Source organism: Trichomycterus rosablanca, chromosome 18 (genome assembly GCF_030014385.1).
Source record: "Trichomycterus rosablanca isolate fTriRos1 chromosome 18, fTriRos1.hap1, whole genome shotgun sequence".
Classification (NCBI taxonomy): Eukaryota; Metazoa; Chordata; class Actinopteri; order Siluriformes; family Trichomycteridae; genus Trichomycterus; species Trichomycterus rosablanca.
Genome location: NC_086005.1, coordinates 15,424,845 through 15,447,678, shown reverse-complemented (window position 1 = coordinate 15,447,678; position 22,834 = coordinate 15,424,845). Strand labels below are relative to the sequence as shown.

The window sequence follows — 22,834 nt, the reverse complement described above, 5'->3', positions numbered from 1 at the left end:
AATAGTTTCTTAACTGGACTTCCCAAAAAGACCACAAAACAGTTACAGCTCATTCAGAACGCTGCTGCTAGATTTTTAACCAAGACGAAGAGAACAGAGCACATCACTCCAGTTCTAAAATCTCTACACTGGCTTCTGGTTAGTTACAGAATAGAGTTTAAAGTGCTGCTATTAGTCTATAAATCACTGAACGGATTCGGCCCAGAATATATCACAGATATGTTTAGAGAATATAAACCCAGTAGATCTCTTAGATCCATGGACTCAGGTCAGCTAGTCGAGCCAAGAGTCCAAACTAAACATGGTGAAGCAGCATTTAGCTGTTATGCTGCATACAACTGGAAGAGACTGCCAGAAGATATTAGATGTGCCCCAAATGTAGAAATTTTTTAATCAGTTTAAAAACTTTTTATGGTTAAATATTCTGGTATAAAACAGCAACTGTATGTAAAATATACAGCATCTTTTTTTAAAATCCTGTGCAATGGTATGTGTAAAAGTGGATTTCTTTAAAAAAGAAATAGACAAAACTTTTCATTTAAAGCAATAAACAGACACAAAAGACATAAAAATGGTGTTAAAAATCTTTATCTGTTAACATTTAAATATAAAACATTCTCTTCAAAACAGTCCAAGAATAAAACTGAAAATACAGTGTATCACAAAAGTGAGTACACCCCTCACATTTCTGCAAATATTTTATTATATCTTTTCATGGGACAACACTATAGAAATAAAACTTGGATATAACTTAGAGTAGTCAGTGTACAACTTGTATAGCAGTGTAGATTTACTGTCTTCTGAAAATAACTCAACACACAGCCATTAATGTCTAAATGGCTGGCAACATAAGTGAGTACACCCCACAGTGAACATGTCCAAATTGTGCCCAAAGTGTCAATATTTTGTGTGACCACCATTATTATCCAGCACTGCCTTAACCCTCCTGGGCATGGAATTCACCAGAGCTGCACAGGTTGCTACTGGAATCCTCTTCCACTCCTCCATGATGACATCACGGAGCTGGTGGATGTTAGACACCTTGAACTCCTCCACCTTCCACTTGAGGATGCGCCACAGGTGCTCAATTGGGTTTAGTCCATCACCTTTACCTTCAGCTTCCTCAGCAAGGCAGTTGTCATCTTGGAGGTTGTGTTTGGGGTCGTTATCCTGTTGGAAAACTGCCATGAGGCCCAGTTTTCGAAGGGAGGGGATCATGCTCTGTTTCAGAATGTCACAGTACATGTTGGAATTCATGTTTCCCTCAATGAACTGCAGCTCCCCAGTGCCAGCAACACTCATGCAGCCCAAGACCATGATGCTACCACCACCATGCTTGACTGTAGGCAAGATACAGTTGTCTTGGTACTCCTCACCAGGGCGCCGCCACACATGCTGGACACCATCTGAGCCAAACAAGTTTATCTTGGTCTCGTCAGACCACAGGGCATTCCAGTAATCCATGTTCTTGGACTGCTTGTCTTCAGCAAACTGTTTGCGGGCTTTCTTGTGCGTCAGCTTCCTTCTGGGATGACGACCATGCAGACCGAGTTGATGCAGTGTGCGGCGTTTGGTCTGAGCACTGACAGGCTGACCTCCCACGTCTTCAACCTCTGCAGCAATGCTGGCAGCACTCATGTGTCTATTTTTTAAAGCCAACCTCTGGATATGACGCCGAACACGTGGACTCAACTTCTTTGGTCGACCCTGGCGAAGCCTGTTCCGAGTGGAACCTGTCCTGGAAAACCGCTGTATGACCTTGGCCACCATGCTGTAGCTCAGTTTCAGGGTGTTAGCAATCTTCTTATAGCCCAGGCCATCTTTGTGGAGAGCAACAATTCTATTTCTCACATCCTCAGAGAGTTCTTTGCCATGAGGTGCCATGTTGAATATCCAGTGGCCAGTATGAGAGAATTGTACCCAAAACACCAAATTTAACAGCCCTGCTCCCCATTTACACCTGGGACCTTGACACATGACACCAGGGAGGGACAACGACACATTTGGGCACAATTTGGACATGTTCACTGTGGGGTGTACTCACTTATGTTGCCAGCTATTTAGACATTAATGGCTGTGTGTTGAGTTATTTTCAGAAGACAGTAAATCTACACTGCTATACAAGTTGTACACTGACTACTCTAAGTTATATCCAAGTTTCATGTCTATAGTGTTGTCCCATGAAAAGATATAATGAAATATTTGCAGAAATGTGAGGGGTGTACTCACTTTTGTGATACACTGTACATCCCAACCTTCTGTAAGCTACATTTATTTTTACATACCATGTTATAAATATCATGACGTAATTAAATGCAGCTCTAAGGTGAGATTTTGCTCAGTTGTAGTTATAGTTATCTGATCAGTGTGGCGTTGCAGTGTGGTGTGGAGGTACTAGTTCCTAGTAGCGTAGTAGCGCCACCTTGAGGTAAAAGAAATTGTTAACTTTGAAAATATATTTTAACCCTTAAGAGATCCTAGGGACATTTCGTGCCATTTATTTTTTTATTTTCAAACCATTTTGGCTGTGTTGAATAAATACACCTCATATTTGCCAGAGGATATTCATTTTAAAAAAATTTTAGAATTATTATGTCAATTCCTTAAATTAGCCTAAAATGGCTAAGCTACACAAAAACTGACACATTTGTTCCTAAGGACAAAAAATGTCCCATTGAAAACCATTGAAAATGCTATTTTTTAACCCACCTTTATCTGAACATAAACTAATGCTTTCATTTAGGTTAAGATTTAATTTTGAACTACTAGCTTTCAACTTTTAATTTATATATTTTTCTAACAGTTGGCACTACTTTTTCCCTTTTAAAGCATGTAGCAAAATTTCACAATTTTTACTGTTTTCTAAAAGGGTGCCTTGATAGGTGTGTGTGGCTACTGATGTTCGATAATAGTGTGTGTGTGTGTAAAATAAATAAAATAAGTGTCTTAAAAAGTGTGTATCACTATTGATGTTGGATAACGGTGTGTGTGTGTGTGTGTGTGTGTGTGTGTGTCCAACTTCATAAATCTTTTCTCTTTGAAGACCACACTCTGCATTATAAACTAATTCAATAATAAAACCGATGAGTAGAGAGAACCAAAACAAAATAGGACTTTGTTTGGGCTCTCGCTCAGGTTGTTTATGTAGGTGTACTGCAGCCATGGGTATAAGTATAAGCAGTAGTGCAGGAGTGGTCATTTTGGAGATGGCAAGTCATTACAGCACCCAGGAGGCGCTGGGATTGATCATGCACTCGGAGTGCGAGAATGGCTCCTCAACCTCCTCCAAAGACTCTGAGTCGGATGGGGAGGAGGCCTCAGAGGTAGAAAATGACCAGCTGGAGTCCAACTCCAACTATCTGAAGATGACAGCAGAGAGGACATGGACGAAGCAGTGGTGGAATGTACTTCAAAAAATGGCAAAATATTTTGGTCTCCCTCAAACACTGAGGCGCTCCATTACATCCCAGAAGCCAGGTTTGATCCTGGGACCCACACACTATGCCGCTGTCCGGATCAGTGACTTGACGTCCAGCTTTTTACTGCTGCTGACAAGTGAAATCCTGCAGCATATTGTGGCCATGACACACCGTCATGGGAAACGTTTAATCACAGACTGGTGAGATGTGGACACAGAGGAACTGTAGGCTTATGTAGGGCTGCTCATTTCGGCCGGTGTTCACAGGTCAAAAAATAAATCCACCCTTAGCCTCTGGCAATCCAACTGAAGTCAACCAGGGGATGAGGGTGGTCCTGGAGATGACAGAGGGGCTTCAGGGACACATCATTACCTGTGACAATTTTCTCACCTCCTTCGCACTGGCAGAGGAGCTGCTCAGAAGGAAACTGGCCCTGGTTGGCACAATTCACCGAAACAAGCCTCAGCTTCCCCTCAATTGCTCCAGGCAAGAGCGAGAGCGGTCTTCTCCTCCACCTTTGCTTTTACGAAGACCCACACACTGGTCTCTTACATCCCTTGACGAGGCAAGAATGTGCTGCTCCTAAGCACGAAACACCGCAAGAGGTGGGAGAAATGCCCCACACATCAAAAAGAGGGGGCATCTTCCCCACTCATCAGCTGCTGCAGGAATAGGTGCAGATATGAAGGGTGCTGCTGCAGGCCCCTCTCTCATTCGTAAATATAAGGGCAGGAAGCAGTTCCACTTTTGCACAGACAGAAAGAGAAGAGTTGGGAGCACCTGCTGTACACTTGGAATATTCACATGCAAGGACTACATTCTGTCCGTTTGCAGCCTCAGCGCCACCTGAGCTGGACTTTCACACTCAGACATACTCTCTGTATGTCTGTCTGTCTCTCTCTCTCACCCTCTTTGTGTCTCCCTCTTTCTCTTACTTGCTCTCTCTCTCTCTTTTGCCCTCTCCCCCTTTTTGGTTTACTTATTTAAATTAAAAAATATATTTTTTGGGAAGAGGCCATTTTTTGTTCTTAGGGCCACGAGTGTGAGTTTTTCTTTTAATCTGACACAGCAAAAAAAAAAAAAAAAAAAAAAAAAAAAAGGCAACAAAATCAATGTTGCTGCCAATCATTGACCCACCTCAGGGCCTAATAACAATAAGAATCAAATGCTCCTTGAAATGTATTTTATGGAAATTATTTTAGTTTTTTTTTTTTTTTTTTGATGAAAAACAGTGGTGCTATGTAAACAAACTGGCCTGTAAAGGGTTAAAAAATCCAAACATATCATAAATATTTTATATGTATGTTTCAGGCAGAAGTAGATGTAAAAGTTTGACTCATTTAAAGTGGAAAAAAAATTTAATGTATGATATTTTTACAGCAGTTTTGGGTAAGTGGCCATTTTTTGTCCTTAGGACCTCGAGTGTGAGTTTTTCTTTAAATCTGACACTGCAAAAAAAAATTAAAATGCACCAAAATCAGTGTTGCTGCCAATCATTGACCCACATCAGGGCCTAATAACAATAAGAATCAAATGCTCCTTGAAATGCATTTTATGGAAATTATTTTAGTTTTTTTTTTTTTTTTTTTTATATAAAAAAAACAGTGGTGCTATGTAAACAAACTGGCCTGTAAAGGGTTAAAATTCCAAAAATATCATTAATATTATTAATATAATATAATGTATGTTTCAGGCAGAAGTAGATTTAAAAGTCTGACTCGTTTAAAGTGGAAAAAAATATTAATGTATGATATGTTTACAGCAGTTTTTGAGAAGTGGCCATTTTTTGTCCTTAGGGACAAATGCGTCAGAATATTAAAGGATCTCTTAAGGGTTAAAGTGGGCATGGACATGCCAACTGGAAGATGTTTGGCAAAAATGATTTTGCAGGATGTAATTGGAAATTAAACTGAGGACCAAATAAGGTCCTGCATGTACATTTTTGTATACTTTTTTTTTTTTTTTTAGGAAATCTAGTTGACTGCTATAATAGAAAAAACACCTAATTAATCAGCCATCTAACTGACTGCAAAGCCTTACTACATTTTTACTGAATAATTACATCAAAAAAGTTGGGACAGTATGGAAAATGCAAATAAAATAAAAATGCAGTGTTCCTTACATTTACTTTGACTTTTATTTGATTGCAGACAGTTTGAACCCAAGATATTTCATGTTTTATCTGCTCAACTTCATTTCATTTGTTAATATACCTCCATTCCTGCATTTCAGGCCTGCAACACATTCCAAAAAAAAGTTGGGACGGGGCAATTTAGGGCTAGTAATGAGGTGAAAAAACTACTGTAAATAATTATGTGATTCCAAACAAAAGCAAAATCCAGGAAAGGCTGAGTCTTTGATGAGCAAAGATAATCAGAGGATCTCCAGTTTGTCAACAAATGTGTAAGAAAATGATTGAAATGTTTAAAAACAATGTACCTCAAAAAAAGATTAAAAGGGATACAGTGAATAATATCATTAAACCATTCAAAAAATCGGGAGGAATTTCAGTACATAAAGGCCAAGGGTGCAAGCTTAAGCTGAATGCCCGTGATCTTCGATCCCTCAGACGGCACAGAATCAAGAACCTCCACTCAACAATAGCTGATATACTGTAACCACATGGGTGAGGGATTACTTTGGCAAACCTTTGTCAAGCACTACAATACAGAGTTACATGCACAAATGCCACTTAAAACCTTACTGTGCAAAAAAGAAGCCTTATATTAACCATATCCAGAAGTGGTGTCGACTTCTCTGGGCTCGGAGACATCTAGGATGGACCATCACACAGTGGAAACGTGTATTGTGGTCAGATGAATCAGCATTCCAGGTCTTTTTTTGGAAAGGTCTTTTTGGGTCTGTCATGGTATGGGGCTGTAAATGTAAGAAACTGTAATGTTTTTTATTATTTGCATTTTTCATGCTGTCCCAACTTTTTCTGATTTGGGGTTGTAAATCTAGATGAGTAGTGTATCAGTGTGATGTCCCTTCAGAAGTCAACATCCAGCGCAGTTGTGCTTTGTTATTTACATTTAACAAACGTTCTTATCCAAAATAAACTTTTTTCATTTTTTAACCTGGTACAGGTAGAGGTTCTAGAACAGCGGTCCCCAATCCTTTTTGCACCCTGGACTGATTTCATATAAGATATAATTTTATGGACCGGCGGCGATGGGGGACTTAAAATAGAATAACAATAGAATAAAAAATCAGTGTGAATCTTAAGCTTTTTTTCCGCTGCTACGAGGCTCTGCTCCCACCTAGTGGTGATTGGGGACAATAACACCCGAAAGGTTTTGGAAATTTAATTGCTCATGTAGCTATCTCCGATTATTTATTTATTCTGTGCGGCCCGGTAATAAATGACCTGGCCCGGTGGTTGGGGACCACTGTTCTAGAAGTTGCTGTTTAGGAATCACTTATTGCTAAGAAACCCAGTAAACAAGTCAAATGATTTGAGTTTGGTAGCTGCCATAGACTACATTTTTCAAGGATTCATGTTGAATTTATTCCAACCTTATAAAAACTTGTAGCGTTTAAAAACAGCACATATGAAAAAATAAATGAGTTATGCTTCTTTAACATTGCATGGTACCCCACAGTACAATATGGTGTGTATCCAAATCCAAAAACGTCTGTGCCGTACCTGAGGTGCTATTGTCTGCTTCTGATTGCTCAAAGGTACTCATAAAAGTAGGACAAGATTGCTGAACATTAATTGTCATAATACCAAACAATTGTTCTTTTGGTTCGCTCCACTGGCAATTCTGTGACGATTGCAGTTGGCCAATCAATGCTCTGTAATGTTTCTTTGTTTCTTTCTCCAGCCATACAGCCTTCTCCAGTATGCATAGTTTTTGATCAAGTATGGTAACCAAATCCAGCACAGGAACTTACGTACAGTATGGGTTACTTAAAAACATTTACTAAATGTTGAACCATGGATTTAAAAACATACCATATTATAAGGTACCACACAGTAGAAAAAAGCCATCTCTGACCAATCCTAAGCAGTCTTTCAAACACACACACACACACACTGCACATGTTACAAGTCTGCCACCACTAACTACTAGCTGGAATGGATTCCAGTACAAACTCTTCTACCATGCAATAGTGTTCGTTATACAGACTACAATTCAGCAGCACAATCGTGTTTTGTTACACTGGGTGCAACATCCCTAATAGAAAAGCTAAAAAAAAAAAACACAGCATTTGTTGGTAAAATATCACATTCACATCACAGGAAGTTCATATGACCCTTTAAGAATATATAATGCACTTCAGGTTTTTGCATAGCCTAAGCTCTGACATCATCTCACCGCAAAACCAATATTATTATTAAAATAAAATGAGACTTGCATTGTTAATTTCAGTGGAACACTATCTGACCTGAGAAGGACACAGCAGGGCTGAACCCAAACTGCACACAGTGCAGAACTTCAAACGATGTAGTCTAACTCGGCATTCATCTCTGTATACATCTCATAAATAGCATCCACGGTGGCTGTAAAGTTCACCAAGAACTGCCGAACTTTTGCAAGGCACTCTTCATCAGAGACCTCCTGACCTTTAGACAGGGCCTTCAGGAAGGCTGACCTGTATGGTAAAGCCAAAAGAGCAGCCTAAAAGACAGAGCAAGAAAATGGTTATGGCTTGGTTACTATCAGGGTGGCTCCTGCATCAGCTATCGCAGGTAAAGATACACACTTACACATTGACTTATGCACCTAGATGTAATTGTGAGAACATGTTAAACGTATTATAGTAATCAGAGGTACAGTGGGGCCAAAAAGTATTTAGTCAGCCACTGATTGTGCAAGTTCTCCTACTTAGAAAGATGAGAGAGGTCTGTAATTTTCATCATAGGTACACTTCAACTATGAGAGACAAAATGAGAAAAAAAAAATGCAGGAAATCACATTGTAGGATTTTTAAAGAATTTATTTGTAAATTATGGTGGAAAATAAGTATTTGGTCAATAACAAAAGTTCAACTCAATACTTTGTAACATAACCTTTGTTGGCAAAGACAGAGGTCAAACGTTTCCTGTAAGTCTTCACCAGGTTTGCACACACTGTAGCTGGTATTCTGGCACATTCCTCCATGCAGATCTCCTTTAGAGCAGTGATGTTTTGGCGCTGTCGCTGGGCAACACGGACTTTCAACTCCCTCCACAAATTTTCTATGGGGTTGAGGTCTGGAGACTGGCTAGGCCACTCCAGGACCTTGAAATGCTTTTTACGCAGCCACTCCTTCGTTGCCCGAGCGGTGTGTTTGGGATCATTGTCATGCTGGAAGACCCAGCCACGTTCCATCTTCAATGCTCTCACTGATGGAAGGAGGTTTTGGCTTAAAATCTCACGATACATGGCCCCGTTCATTCTTCCCTTAACACGGATCAGTCGCCCTGTCCCCTTTGCAGAAAAACAGCCCCAAAGCATGATGTTTCCACCCCCATGCTTCACAGTAGGTATGGTGTTCTTGGGATGCAACTCAGCATTCTTCTTCCTCCAAACACGACGAGTTAAGTTTTTACCAAAAAGTTCCATTTTGGTTTCATCTGACCACATGATATTCTCCCAATCCTCTTCTGGCTCATCCATATGCTCTCTGGCAAACTTCAGATGGGCCTGGACATGTACTGGCTTAAGCAGGGGGACACGCCTGGCACTGCAGGATTTGAGTCCCTCTTGGCGTAGTGTGTTACTGATGGTAGCCTTTGTTACTTTGGTCCCAGCTCTCTGCAGGTCATTTATCAGGTCCCTCCGTGTAGTTCTGGGATTTTTGCTCACCGTTCTCATGATCATTTTGACCCCACGGGATGAGATCTTGCGTGGGGCCCCAGATCGAGGGAGATTATCAATGGTCTTGTATGTCTTCCATTTTCTTACAATTGCTCCCACAGTTGATTTATTCACACCAACCTGCTTGCCTATTGTAGATTAACTCTTCCCAGCCTGGTGCAGGTCTACAATTTTCTTCCTGGTGTCCTTCGACAGCTCTTTGGTCTTGGCCATGGTTGAGTTTGGAGTCTGACTGTTTGAGGCTGTGGACAGGTGTCTTTTATACAGATAACGAGGTCAAACAGGTGCCATTAATACAGGTAACAAGTGGAGGACAGAAGAGCTTCTTAAAGAAGAAGTTACAGGTCTGTGAGAGCCAGAAATCTTGCTTGTTTGTGGGTGACCAAATACTTATTTTCCACCATAATTTACAAATAAATTCTTTAAAAATCCTACAATGTGATTTCCTGGATTTTTTTTCTCATTTTGTCTCTCATAGTTGAAGTGTACCTATGATGAAAATTACAGACCTCTCTCATCTTTCTAAGTAGGAGAACTTGCACAATCAGTGGCTGACTAAATACTTTTTGGCCCCACTGTTTGGCATAAACTTTACCAGTTGTGCCAACATGAAACCAAAATTAATAAGAAAATAAATGTCTTTTTATGTCTAGAAAATAAAGAAAATCTGTATGTTTTAGTAAGAATGTTCTGTTCTTTAAAAACCCTCTTTTTGTGTTTACATCACTCCTATGTACTACATACACCGATCAGCCATAACATTAAAACCACCTCCGTGTTTCTACACTCACTGTCCATTTTATCAGCTCCACTTACCATATAGAAGCACTTTGTAGTTCTACAATTACTGACTGTAGTCCATCTGTTTCTCTGCATGCTTTGTTAGCTCCCCTGTTCTTCAGTGGTCAGGAGCCCCACAGGAGCACCACAGAGCAGGTATTATTTAGGTGGTGGATCATTCTCAGCACTGCAGTGACACTGACATGGTGGTGGTGTGTTAGTGTGTGTTGTCCTGACCATTGATGAACAGGGTGAAAGGGGGCTAACAAAGCATGTAGAGAAACAGATGGACTACAGTAAGTTATTGTAGAACTACAAAGTGCTTCTATATGGTAAGTGGAGCGAAGTGGAGTGAGTGTAGAAACAAAGAGGTGGTTTTAATGTTATGGCTGATCAGTGTCTTTCTAAGGAAACAGAGTTCAGTTTTTATTTAACCAACCGAAGGGCAGCACGGTGGCTTGGTGGGTAGCACTGTCACCTCACAGCAAGAAAGTTTGATTCCCAGGTGGAGCGACCCGGGTCCTTTCTGTGTGGAGTTTGCATGTTCTCCCTGTGTCTGCGTGGGTTTCCTCCCGCAGTCCAAAGACATGCAAGTGAGGTGGATTGGAGATACAATATTGTCCATGACTGTGATTGACATTAAAACTTAGAACTGATGAATCCTGAATAACCAGTGATTACCTGTTTTGTCATGAATGTAACTAAAATGTGTAAAACATGATGTTAAAATCCTAATAAATAAATACTATTTAACCATCTTTACATAGGGACATTATATAACCAAATGTTTTTGGAACAGGTGCATTAAATCACTTGCAGACTTTCTAAGCAAGTCTGGTATGCAAGAACCTCAGCAGCCTACATGGATCCCTCAGTCTCACTGAGCACAGCTGGCATGAATTGGAACATCACTGCTATTTTGACTAAGTGGACACAAATATCCACAGATATACTCTAAAATCTTGTGGAAAGAGAGGAGGATGTTAGGGCCCCCCAGTTAGACAACCTCCCCCTTAATCCCTATAGCTTTGGAATGAGACTCAACAGATCACAGATTTCATTTTTATCATCACTGACCTTGAAAATTTGCTGCACTATCCAGCCGTGGTATCTCTTCAGGGCTTGATCGTAGGCTTTAGTGATATTGACTCGAATCAGATTGGGATTATTCTCATCTCGGTCTCCATCTGCCAGACTCTGAAGAAGGATCTGAATGAAACGCAGACCTCTGAGGAACACAGTCAGTAAATGGTAAGGTGTAAATTTTTACAAGCAACACAGTCCCAAAAATTGTACTTTCAGAGTATTTAAATAAGCAAACTACACTCTAGAACATTTCAGCTGATTATACACATCAATCTTCAAGATTACTTTGAACTAATGACACTCAGTGATTTAAAATGAATCCCTTGAGGCTTTAGATTAATAGTATACTATTCAATAAGCAAGGCAGAGTAAACATGCCTTAAATAGCAACTCTTGTCATTATGCAACATTAACTGGGGAACTTGATTGAAGCAGCAGTCTAATGGGCTAGCCCACCACTACTGAGATCTCCTGCTCGAAGTTCGAATTACAGCTGTTTTACTGACTGGCCAGGTGCCCACACAGACACGTTTGGCTGTGTCTGATAAAGGGTGGTCAAACTGGCTCCTTATTGCTACTGCAACCACGGTCTCTGCTGGCTGGTAGAGGCACCTGCACAAAATATGGTTGATTCACAGAAAGCAGTGTGTGACTTCATATATTATACTGCTCTCTGTGAGACTCACTGGCAAGTCAAATAAAGGGGTCAGCAACTGGGCATGTCGAAAGGGTACAGGATAGTTGGCGGCTCTCCTCGGTCAGCGTGCAGGTCTGCAGAGGTTTGCATACTGTGGACAGTGTCATTCATTTCCGTAGATTCCAATTCATGGTTGACCTGTTTTATTAATGGTTTTAACATTGCATCTGACCATCCAGACATGTTTCCTTTTAGCATCATTTGAAATTATTTGTATGCAATAGATAGGGGTTGAGATCAGGGGTTTGTGCAGTCCAAGGGCCCAACAGTCACAACCTGGCAGTGGTGGGGCTGATTATTAGTCCAGTACCTTAACCACTAAGCTACTGCCTCGATACAAATGTCTTACAAGACATTCTCTAAGCAGTATTTGTTTAAACCTGATGGTGCTATAATACACCTGTGGTTATGGTTGTCCCAGTGGTCCTACATATCGGCTTCTGTCCCATTTTAGTTAGAGTCAGCTTTGTACAGTTATTACTTATAGCAAACAATTTGGCTCAGGTGTCTTACCTTTTTAACCACATAAGAGCCAGCGTTGCGCCTACTTTAGGCCATTCGGACCCATATGTGCTCTTCTCTACCTCCAGGAACTTCTGTAGCGTCTCATACTTTGCTGGGTCAGAATCGTACACAGCTTTGATTTTCTTAAAACAATTGAACAAATAGTTAATTACAAATCTTTTGAAAAAGTTTAAAAGCACAGTTTAATAAGTGATCAGACTTACTGTGATGTTTCCGGTAATGTCTGCTTTGATAGGTGCAAATATTTTGGATCCGAGACAGTCTGTTAAAACAGAAAGAAAGAAAACTTTCAATTGGGGCGCTCGGGTGGTGCGGCTTAAAACACGCTAGCATACCTCATGAGTTCGAATCTCAATGATTGGCATGTCCATGGGTGGGATTAACAAAAGGGATTCCTCATAACTGCTGCAATTATGATCTCTGCTGGCTATCCAATGGCGCCTGCACAATGGGACGGGGGGATAATGAAGATTGGTGTGTGACTCTCTGTGTGCAAAACGGATCTCCGTATAAACCCACCTTGTGCAAGTGAAAAGAAGCAGTCAGCTATTGCACGTGTTGGAGGGTTCCTCGGTCAGCACTGGAGGTCAGCAGAAGTCGAGGAAGCAAAATGTGATTGGGTAATTGGATACAACTAGCTTGAGAGGAAAATTGGGGCAAATGCATAAAAAAAGGAAACTTTCAGCTGTAATTCTAATGTATTTCCTCAAATAAAAACTGTGGCAGAGAAAAAGTGTTTTTTGAATAAGATTAAAAACAATGCATCTGCAAAATAACTACTGTCTGATAGACTAGCATTTGCAAAATACTACATTGGTAATAGGATTCCATTTAGGAGATGCATGCAAGAACCTTGAACCTTTCTAAAAGAAACCAGTACAAAAATGTTTCATATTATTAAGAAAATGTAAATATGAAGTAAACATAGTTGCCACAATCATATTTTCTTTCTTTGCCCATTTGTTTCAATTTCCATTTAATACACCAATCAACCATAACATTAAAACCACCTCCTTGGACGACTTGTGGTTAACTTTCAACTTCTGACTCATCAACCCAATTACTGACAGATGGTTTCACTTTTTCTAGCACTTTCATTCAAAAGTTGTTTAATAATTTAGTCCCTTATTATTAGTTCCAGTAGTTATTTTTCCATTAACATCTAAAACTTAATTTATTTTTATTAAACCTTTGAAAATACACTTTTTAAAATTTGGTGACAAAACCCCCCTTTAATTAGAGTTTTTATGTACACTGATGAGCCAAAACATTAGGACCACTTGTCTAATATGCTTTCAAAACATCTCCGCCCGATGAGACATCTGACATGAGACACCAGCAGAACATTACCAGCAGGTCTGTCTGTTCTGGAGATACTTCAACCCAGTCATTTAACCATAACGATTGCATAACAATAGAAATATGCATCCACCATCCATTTAGCTCAGAGTGTCATGTGTGTATCACGTGTCATTCTTCTCTGCTCTGGATTGCCTTCGTGTCCATTGTTTCTTTGATATGCTTTTGATTCACAATTTTTCTGACCAGAATAAAACCACAACCGATTGATAAATGAAACAATAAACAGATCTGACCAGAACCACACTCAGTGTTGCCACTCCTTAGGATTTTTCCCGTAATCTTGGGATTTTTACTTTGCACTCAAGCAATTAAAATCTGCATGCAGTTTTATGGTCGACAGCCATAAATAAGGAATGACACAGCGTACTACTAATAAATAACAACCTTTGGTTGTCGCAGGCCATTTCTACAGCTACTGTAAATTTACTTCTTTACTTACTTACATTTTCTTGGACGTGAGAACATGACGTCAGGTCTGTTTTTTGTTGTTTTTTTTGGTAATTTTTGTGATAGATTGCAGAATTAAATCTGTCGATTGTGGTAGTGTAAACAGTTTAAAATCTGATTTTCTCATGGCATCGTTTGATGATTGCGACACTCTATGGGTTTGAAAGACATTCGTTTTTTAATATTGCAATTTGTATATATTAATATAAATATATAATAATATTATATAATGATCCCGCTTTTTCTTTGTCAGTTATTTTGGGATTTTTGTTTTTGTGAATAATTGTAAAAATACATTATATAAATCTTCACAATTTTGTCGTTTTCAGTTACTTGGGATTTTTAGTACAATCTTGGAATTCTTTCTTGCTGTGAGGCGACAGTGCTACCCACTTAGCCACCGTGGATGCCATGCCATGGAATGCAGTGGCTTTCCTTTGGGTATTCCGGTTTCTTTCTAATTTCCCCACAATGTGATGTGAGTAAATGAGTAATTGAATTTTGTTTGTTTATTAGGATTTTAACGTCATGCTTTACAATTCGGTTACATTCATGACAGGAACAGTACCTACTCATTACACAAGATTTATCAGTTCACAAGTTTATATTGAACACAGTCATGGATAATTTAGCTTCCCCAATTCACCTCACCTGCATGTCTTTGGACTGTGGGAGGAAAGCGGAGCACCCGGAGGAAACCCACACAGGGAGAACATGCAAACTCCACACAGAAAGGACCCAGACCTCCCCACCTGGGGATCGAACCCAGGACCTTCTTGCTGTGAGGCGACAGTGCTACCCACTTAGCCACCGTGCTGTCACAGTGTATGCCATGCCATGGAATGCATGTGTATTCAGGTTTCTTTTTAACTTCCCAGCAATGTGATGTGATTAAATAAGTAATTGTATTGGTGAGTTTGTGTTACCATGCAATGAACTGGGACATGGACCAAGTAGATGAGTAAAGTGCACTTATCACATCAGCATGCTCATTAATATTTAATCAGACCGGAATTTGGACTGCACCATCTCGGACTTTAGTGGGGGAGACAAGAATTTACATCTGTTTATAAAACGCTGACCTACTTCGACCTATTTAAACTCCAAACAAAACATACTAGAACGACAATGGTAAACGTTAATTCCATACGTGTCTTTTAATATAAATGTGGTGTGTTGTTTTATAAGGTTTAAGTTTATATTAGCCCCCCCCACCAACTTCAAAGTCCCACCTGTATATTGTACCCTATATTAATCATTATCTATATAAGGGAGGAATTAGTGTGCCACTGCTCGTTCAATCGACTCACCGTTCCATAGACTAACGTTACTCACCGAAAAAAGGCGGAAGATGAGATACCGATTCCAAAAACGCTTTTGTAGACACCTCTTTGGTATTTGAGAGCTCAGAGAACTGGTTTTCTATTAAAAGCGCCATTATTAAACAAACAAACACCAAACAGCAAAAGATAAACACCGCCTGTCAGTGGAAACACTATCAACCCGGAACAAGCCCGAGAGTCACAGTACACTAACAGGGACGCAGGGGAAGGAGCCAAATGTGAATATTCAACAGGTGGAAACGAAAAGAGCCAATCAGAGATCAGACATTCAAGCGCGTGTCCGAGCTGACCAATAAGAGAGCTGTATGCCGTGGCAGGTTCACAAACGGACAGTTCAATTCAAGTCTCTAGATACTTAGACCTAGTGATGAGCAAAAGCTTAGCAACACACGCCTGTTATGCTGTCAAAGCAGCTCTGCCCCGCCTAGAAATTGACTCAAAACAATCTAAACGAACTTCTTTATGGTGCCATCCAGTGGCGGCTCCTGCCAAATCTCTCAGGGGGGGATTAATCATAAAATCATAAAATGAAGTAAAGCCTTCACACTAACAATTTAATTCACTCATCATCAGATATCATTTTATTTTAGGTGCAGCAGATCCTGAGGTATGAGGTCATGTTGACGAGATCGCTAGCTGCTCCAATTAGGGTTGCCAACTTTCAGAACTGAAAAATAAGGAACACCCTGGGCTGGCGAGTTGGTGGAAGGCATAGGGGGGGGGGGGGGGTATGGCGGGTGTTTACCTGAGCGGGAGCGGGGGGTAGGCGGTTAGGGTTGCACCTATGAAAAATATAACGGGTCTTACACCGTCATAGGAACATTATCAAAATGTTTTATTTAGGCTGTTTAACATTTATTATTTTCATTCTTTATAATAATAAATCAGATTCATATTTTAGGCAAAACAACATAAAGAACATCATGTAACATTTTTTCTCAATAGTGCAAACAACATTTTTACATAATCCATCCTCACACTGACATGCAGCCCCGGTTCTGGACTGCGTTGCTTAGGGGGCAGTGAGAAAAGTGCCGGCCCTGCTTGTGTTACTTTATTTTCGCCCTAAGCCGGATTGGAACCTAGGGCGGAAAAATACACGCGACGCGCTCTGCCCACTGCACTACTCAAACACTGAAGTAATAACAGGTTGTTACACTGATATGCCTGCGCACACACGGCGTTACTAAGACTAAAAGTGAACACTACTTAAAATAATAACCAAACGCTTTCTAATTCCCACAGTAGCAGCAGTTTCCTTCTGTTACATACCACACTTCGCCCTGTCTCAGTCTACTCTGCAGCATTTCTCTCCCATTGATAAAAATACGGAACATCACGTTTAGTTTTCAAATAAGGAACGATTACGTGTGACGCAATTCAATTCAAAATGCATTGCAGTGCCTGCAGTTCGAAAAAAAGAGCTTTAACATATGAGAGTCTATCAGAGCAATCCGGGGCGATTTTCAGTCAGACTGGAGTCTGTACGGAACACAACTCGACGCTGATTGGACTACGATATTCCGAGGCAACTCCAGAACAGTCACAGCTAGTTTAACACTGGTTGAATGTGATAGAAAAATGTCTTCCCTTTTGCCCTTTGGTGGTGCGTAGCCCGATCGCCCTAAGGAACAAGCCGCCCCTGGTGCCATCTCTGGTGCCATCTCTTCTGCGGTTGAACAGTGCACCCATGTTCAGTCTTCCACATAGTCTTGGGGGCGGCATGGTGGCTAAGTGGGTAGCACTGTCACCTCACAGCAAGAAGGTCCTGGGTTCGATGCCCAGGTGGGGTGGTCCGGGTTCCTTTCTATGTGGAGTTTGCCTGTTCTCCCCGTGTCTGCGTGGGTTTACTCCGGGTGCACCGGTTTCCTCCCACAGTCCAAAGACATGCAAGTGAGGTGAATTGAAGACACTAAATTGTCCATGACTGTGTTCGATATAACCTTGTGTGAACTGATGAACCTTGTGTGTGGTGAGTGATGACCGTTTCTCTCATGAATGTAACCAAAGTGTAAAACATGACGTTAAAATCCTAATAAACAAACAAACAAACATAGTCTTGGAGAAAACAGGCTTTCACCCTTGCATTGTAGGCACTTTTGATAGTGGACAGTAGTTAGCCTGTGCTCTTTGACCGACCTGCGACTAAGCAGCACCATACACAGAAGGGTTTGATGCACTGTGCTGTGACACATTGACATTCTCTGGCACGTAACCCTCATCACCAGTATTAAAATGATCTTCAATTTAACCCACAGTAGCTTTAAGGACTGCATCAAGGCCAACATCGTCCACAATGGAATAGCCCCCAAGCAGCTTGAGGAGTGTGCACAGGACCGAACTCGATGGTACACCCTGACACATAAAGCAACAGAGATATTTAAGGACAAACGGCGTGCCAGCATCTCTGAGACACGTGCAAAAAAAGAAAGCAGCAGTAGCAGCACTGAAACCCCCAGGCCAGTTTCCCTGCCCCCAATGCGGACGTCTTTGCCGTTCCCGTCTTGGACGCCATAGTCACCTCCGAGCCCAACCCTGCACATAGATGTCATTGTTGAACTCGACGGACCACCTATTATAATTTGACCCACAGTAGCACTTCTGTTTCTCTGTACCAGACACCATAGCCTCCATGTCTTCTGGCATGAATACATCTTGGATGCCCAACTACCTGTAAGTGGTTCATGGCATGTCCCTTCTCTGACCACTTTCTTTGGGTGCTCACCATGGCTGGCTGTAAGCTCGCCTTGCTGTTTCGGACGTACTTCGACTCTGTCATCTGACCATAATGATTTGACTGATATTCTGATATTCTGCTAGCGCACCAGCACCAAAATTCTGAACTCTTCGGTTCAAAACCCAGCGGTCAGCTGGGTGCCATCTGGCGGGAATAACTGGCAGTGCCTGCAGGCAGGGATGACCGGAGTATGTGGACGGGGTCTTCAAACCCTGTTGGCGGATAGAGGTGCCAGTGCAGAGTGCATGGGTGGAAAAGGGTTCCGTTAAGGGCTGCGTGCAAATAAGAGGAGGCGTGAGCAGCACCCTATATTAGTTTAATGTGGGTTTCTTAAAAGTATACATACAGCACTAACATTTGATTATACATACTTTAGGTCTTTTCAGCTCAACCAGGCACTTGATATTCATTTTCAAGCCGGTAAACATAGCACTGGTTGGATGTTTACCCACTTGGCAAAATTTGTTTGGCTAATTGGTCTTGAGTTATTACAGTCCACTTATTCTTGATAGAGTTGAGGTCAAAGCATTTTAAATGCTTAATGTAAGCCTGAACTAGCTTTTCAAAGAACATATTTTGGTCAGTGTCCAGTTGAAACACCCAACTTCATCCAGCATTTATTAATTTCAGTCTGTTCAGGTTGGGGCAAAAATGTTAGGTAAGTTTTTTTCCTCATTACTATCTGCAGTGCAAAACTGCACTACAGCATAACACAATATCAACCATGATTGACAGTAGATACAGTGTGGTTGGGTTTAACTAAACATTTGTTTTATGAGACCACACACCATTAGAAGGATTTTTCTTTGTTTAGCAATAAACTAATTTTCAAGCAGGATTTTAAATTTCACCTGCATTTAGCAGGTTTTGGAGTATGGCATTATGGTATTTTTTGGATATTGGGTTGTGTATGACCAAATTTCCACTTAATATGACTCAAATGACAGTTTGTGATGTCTTGCTCCATGTACTTTGTATTACAGAGCATTGTTTATACAAAGGTCTTGGGACCTGAAGTTGATTAGAAACAGAAGTGGAATCTGCACAGAACTCTGCAGACTTTCCCAATTTAATGCTTGTCACTCAGGCTGATGCAGGGGCATGAAGATTTGTGTTTTCCCCCTTTTAAGGGACCTAGGTCAGTCCACAAAAGGGCTAATAATATGTGTTTAATGAAGTTCTACGCCAAAGTGATGTACTGTGACCCTTGGTCTGTGTGTGTGGTAAGGCTTGCCCTATTTAAACAGGCACAGAGAAATCACGTTAGTCAAACATGCTATTTTATAATGAGGAATTAGGAGGCATTCATTGTCATATGTATAATTTTAGAAAACCCACAACAAACTTTTTTAAATATTTAATATCAGATTTAATTCTGATTCAGCAGGAATGACCTTATCAATGTTAGCAATCTGATCTGGGCATCCATATTCAAGGACAGTAGGTTCAGAGGACTTGAAGTTGATGGTAAGCGACATAACTACACAGACACAGGCATCCAGACACAAAAATTATACATGTACGATAGATATGTTAAAAATTCTGCTTTTATTATATTCAATGGCAAGGTTTTCACAGAAGCTAAACCAACACGGTTTTTTTATCCCTGTACGAGGATGGGACTGAGCCAACACCACCTTATTATTTGCATATATAGGACAGAGCTTAGCAGCATGTAGACATTATACACTGTAATGAAGAATACAAGGAGTTATTTATTTATACCACATATAAAAGTCACAAGCGCAACTGCTAATGGACATACGAGACAACGCAACCAAACACATCCTTTGGATGAATCTCCATTCATAATTGCACAAAGCACAATTACAAAGAAATGCAATGAAAAGAATAGTGGAAGATATGTATGTACAGTTGAAGTCAAAAGTTTGCATGCACAAGTGTGTCATGAGATCTCAATAATAATAATATCAGTTTATTTTGGGTCAGTATTACACATAACTGGTATTTGTTATTATGATGGAATGCATCTGGTTCAAGCCTCACTACAGCCAAATTGCCATTGTTCAGTCTCTGAGCAAGGCTCTTAACCCTCAATTGCTCAAAATGTATTCAGTCACAAGTGTAAGTCGCTTTGGATAAAAGAATCTGATAAATGATGTAAATGTCAATGCACCAATTTAAACAGTAGTTTAAAGGTCTAGACAAAAAACTTCAAACTGTCACCTCATGCTAAGAGTCTGGCATGAGTCAGATGCTGTTAGAACATGGGTGATACTGGCATTAGTCATTTAACTTAACATTGCCATAGGCTTAGAGGCTGCTATGACAGAAATAAGCTCCTGCTTTACATTAGGCTCCTTTAAGAAACTTTAACAAAAAAATGCTCATCACACACATAGAATAAAAAAAACATTAATAGGTGCTTTTTCTTTGCTTTACAGCCCCGAAGCCTCTACAAGTTATAGGCTCGCTTGACTTTGAAAGTGCCAAGCCATGTTCCCACAGCTTCTTATTTATGGCAGACTTTATTTTATGGTTCTTGGATTTATATCTGACCATCTGGACAAACTTCCACTAAGCACAAGGTAGAGATAATAACACTCTGGCCGTCTTAACCCGCAACGCACGCAATGGGTAAATGTTCCAGCCAGCTTCCGGCATAGTGATAAAGTGCCGCTCCCTACTTCAAATGGTGGAACACCCTACATAGTGCACTTCACAGTAACAGATCATGCGAATGGAACGCTCCTACAGAATTGGCGCTAATAATTGTAAAAACCGCTTTCTGAACCAGTCAGACCTTCTAATTTTAATGTTTAGTAAGAAATGCTGTTATTTGCATGTATTTTGTTTGCAGCGTCACTACAAGGTAAGGTAAGCAGTATTATGGATTTTTTGCTGTGTTTGGGATTTTGGCTGCCGCGCTGCCATTTGCAATGAAATTAAAACGTCAGTTTAAGCTTTTAACTGGTACCTAGGAAAGTAAAGGCACGAAGTAAAACAGCTAAATACAGTTGCTAATCTGTTGTTGTTTTTTTATCTGAACTTACAGATTATTTGTTTATTTCTACGCTACATTTCCAATACATGTTTTGTGTAGATTATATTGACTCGTGACTTGACCCGGACTCTAGCCTAAAGACTCGTGACTTGACCCGGACTCTAGCCTAAAGACTCGTGACTTGACTCGGACTCGTATTTTGTGACCTGTGAACATCTCTGGCACAAGGTGACAGTTTGAGTTTTGTTCCCTACCTTGGCGAAGAGACCAGAAAAAAAGAACAGTTGCAGAAATCTGCCATGACATACAGTGCATGTTCTACACTTCTGACTTTAACTGTACTCGGTTTATTTGCCAAGAAAGAGTATTTGGGGAAAAAAGCTGTTAAAAAGCAGAAATGTTTACTTCAAACCCAAAATCAAAAAAGTATTATGGGTTCTCTGGAAGATGTTAGCACAGTGGAATGAGGTATTAGAGTTTACAGACTGAAACATTACGAAGTGAGAGGCTCTATACTTTTGGTACTGTACATTTTGTAAAGGTCACAGGACGAAGATTAAAGTGGTGGTTCATGCGTAACGGCTCAGAGGACTAAATATTCACAAATTATGGCTGGGATTTGTTACCACATTAGACTAAATCGTCACATAACCATTTCACAAATGACCAAAGATTGGCAGTACAGACTGAAGCTACGTGATTGTAGAAAGGTAAAACCGATGCTTCGTCCACATGAACGTTATGTGTAAAACATGAAAGGTTATAACTTAAAATGTTGTTAAAACACAGATCCAAATTCCTTTAAATAAAATAATACGATAAAAATACTTTTCATAATACTGATGCTGTAAAAAAAACAGTAAGGACGACTCAAGGCGTCTATTGAAATGTAGAGGACAGTAAAAGGCGAGTGTCTCAGTTGCTCTCTTTGGTGGTGACGGTGACGAGCTGCTTGGCAGCCTTTGCGATGTCGTAGGCGCACTGAATAAGCTGCTGCGTAACCAGCTGGGAGTCGGCAGGGCCGGAGTCGACCGGGGCTGCCCGCTGGCACTCACCCTGCAGCCGGCTGGCGCTGGAAGTCAGCAGGCGCAGTGAGCCGCGCACCATCTCTGATCTTGGCCTCTAAAAGAAAGAAAGAAGGGCAGGGGTTATCGATTAACATTTATTTCGGGATGAAATTATTACATCACAACTTTATAAAGATACAATGAAATCTTCATTACAAAACCAAACATAAAGAAGTAACAACCAGCTTTTGGTTGGCTCAGCTCTCTAATATGCTAGCCCTCCACCGTTCAAATCCGGGTCCTGATCTCAGCTGTTATCTGCCTGCCCAGTGCCTACACAAACAAGATTGGCGGAATGTCCAGGGTAGTTCTGCCTCGTGCCCAGTGTTTCCTAGTGGACCTGGACCCACCACAACCATAACCTAAGAAAACCCCTCCTTAACCCTTTGCTGACCAAACCTCAGGTGAAAAATTTAAGAATTAAAAATGAATTTTGTGCAGTGGTTTAGACAACCTTCCTGTTGTAATGCCTCCAAACTTAACGCCTGACTGTAAATGGACTTCTAGGCACCCAGGTGGTGCAGCTGGATATTCCACTAGCACACCAGCTCCAAGATTCTGAACTCCTCGGTTCGAAACTTGGCGTTGCTACCGGT

At 40.7% G+C, this 22,834-nt stretch overlaps 2 protein-coding genes across 4 annotated transcripts in view; both read right to left on the bottom strand.

Annotated features, from left to right (window-relative positions):
- Window positions 1–6,990: 6,990 nt before the first annotated feature.
- gltpb (glycolipid transfer protein b) lies at window positions 6,991–15,599 on the bottom strand. The gene is made up of 5 exons (XM_063014098.1): window positions 15,462–15,599; window positions 12,521–12,579; window positions 12,306–12,439; window positions 11,087–11,237; window positions 6,991–8,047 (listed from the first exon to the last, which is right to left on the bottom strand). Exons 1-5 carry the CDS (start codon window positions 15,562–15,564, stop codon window positions 7,865–7,867), a joined length of 630 nt encoding a protein of 209 aa, XP_062870168.1. The 5' UTR covers window positions 15,565–15,599; the 3' UTR covers window positions 6,991–7,864.
- Window positions 15,600–19,735: 4,136 nt separating this feature from the next.
- git2b (G protein-coupled receptor kinase interacting ArfGAP 2b) overlaps window positions 19,736–22,834 on the bottom strand; it is a 38,955-nt gene continuing 35,856 nt past the window's right edge. For all 3 annotated transcript variants that reach the window (XM_063014840.1, XM_063014841.1, XM_063014842.1), the window contains one exon: window positions 19,736–22,293. In XM_063014840.1, the coding sequence (XP_062870910.1) occupies window positions 22,087–22,293 (207 nt within the window). In that variant the 3' untranslated portion in view covers window positions 19,736–22,086. The remainder of the gene's footprint in view (window positions 22,294–22,834) is intronic.

Coding starts and splice junctions, on each gene's coding strand:
- gltpb (XM_063014098.1), bottom strand. CDS start 15,564: ATGGCGCTTTTAATAGAAAACCAGTTCTCTGAGCTCTCAAATACCAAA. Junction 12,440..12,520: donor ACATTACCGGAAACATCACA/GTAAGTCTGATC, acceptor AATTGTTTTAAG/AAAATCAAAGCTGTGTACGA. Junction 8,048..11,086: donor TAGTGCAGCAAATTTTCAAG/GTCAGTGATGAT, acceptor TCTGTCTTTTAG/GCTGCTCTTTTGGCTTTACC.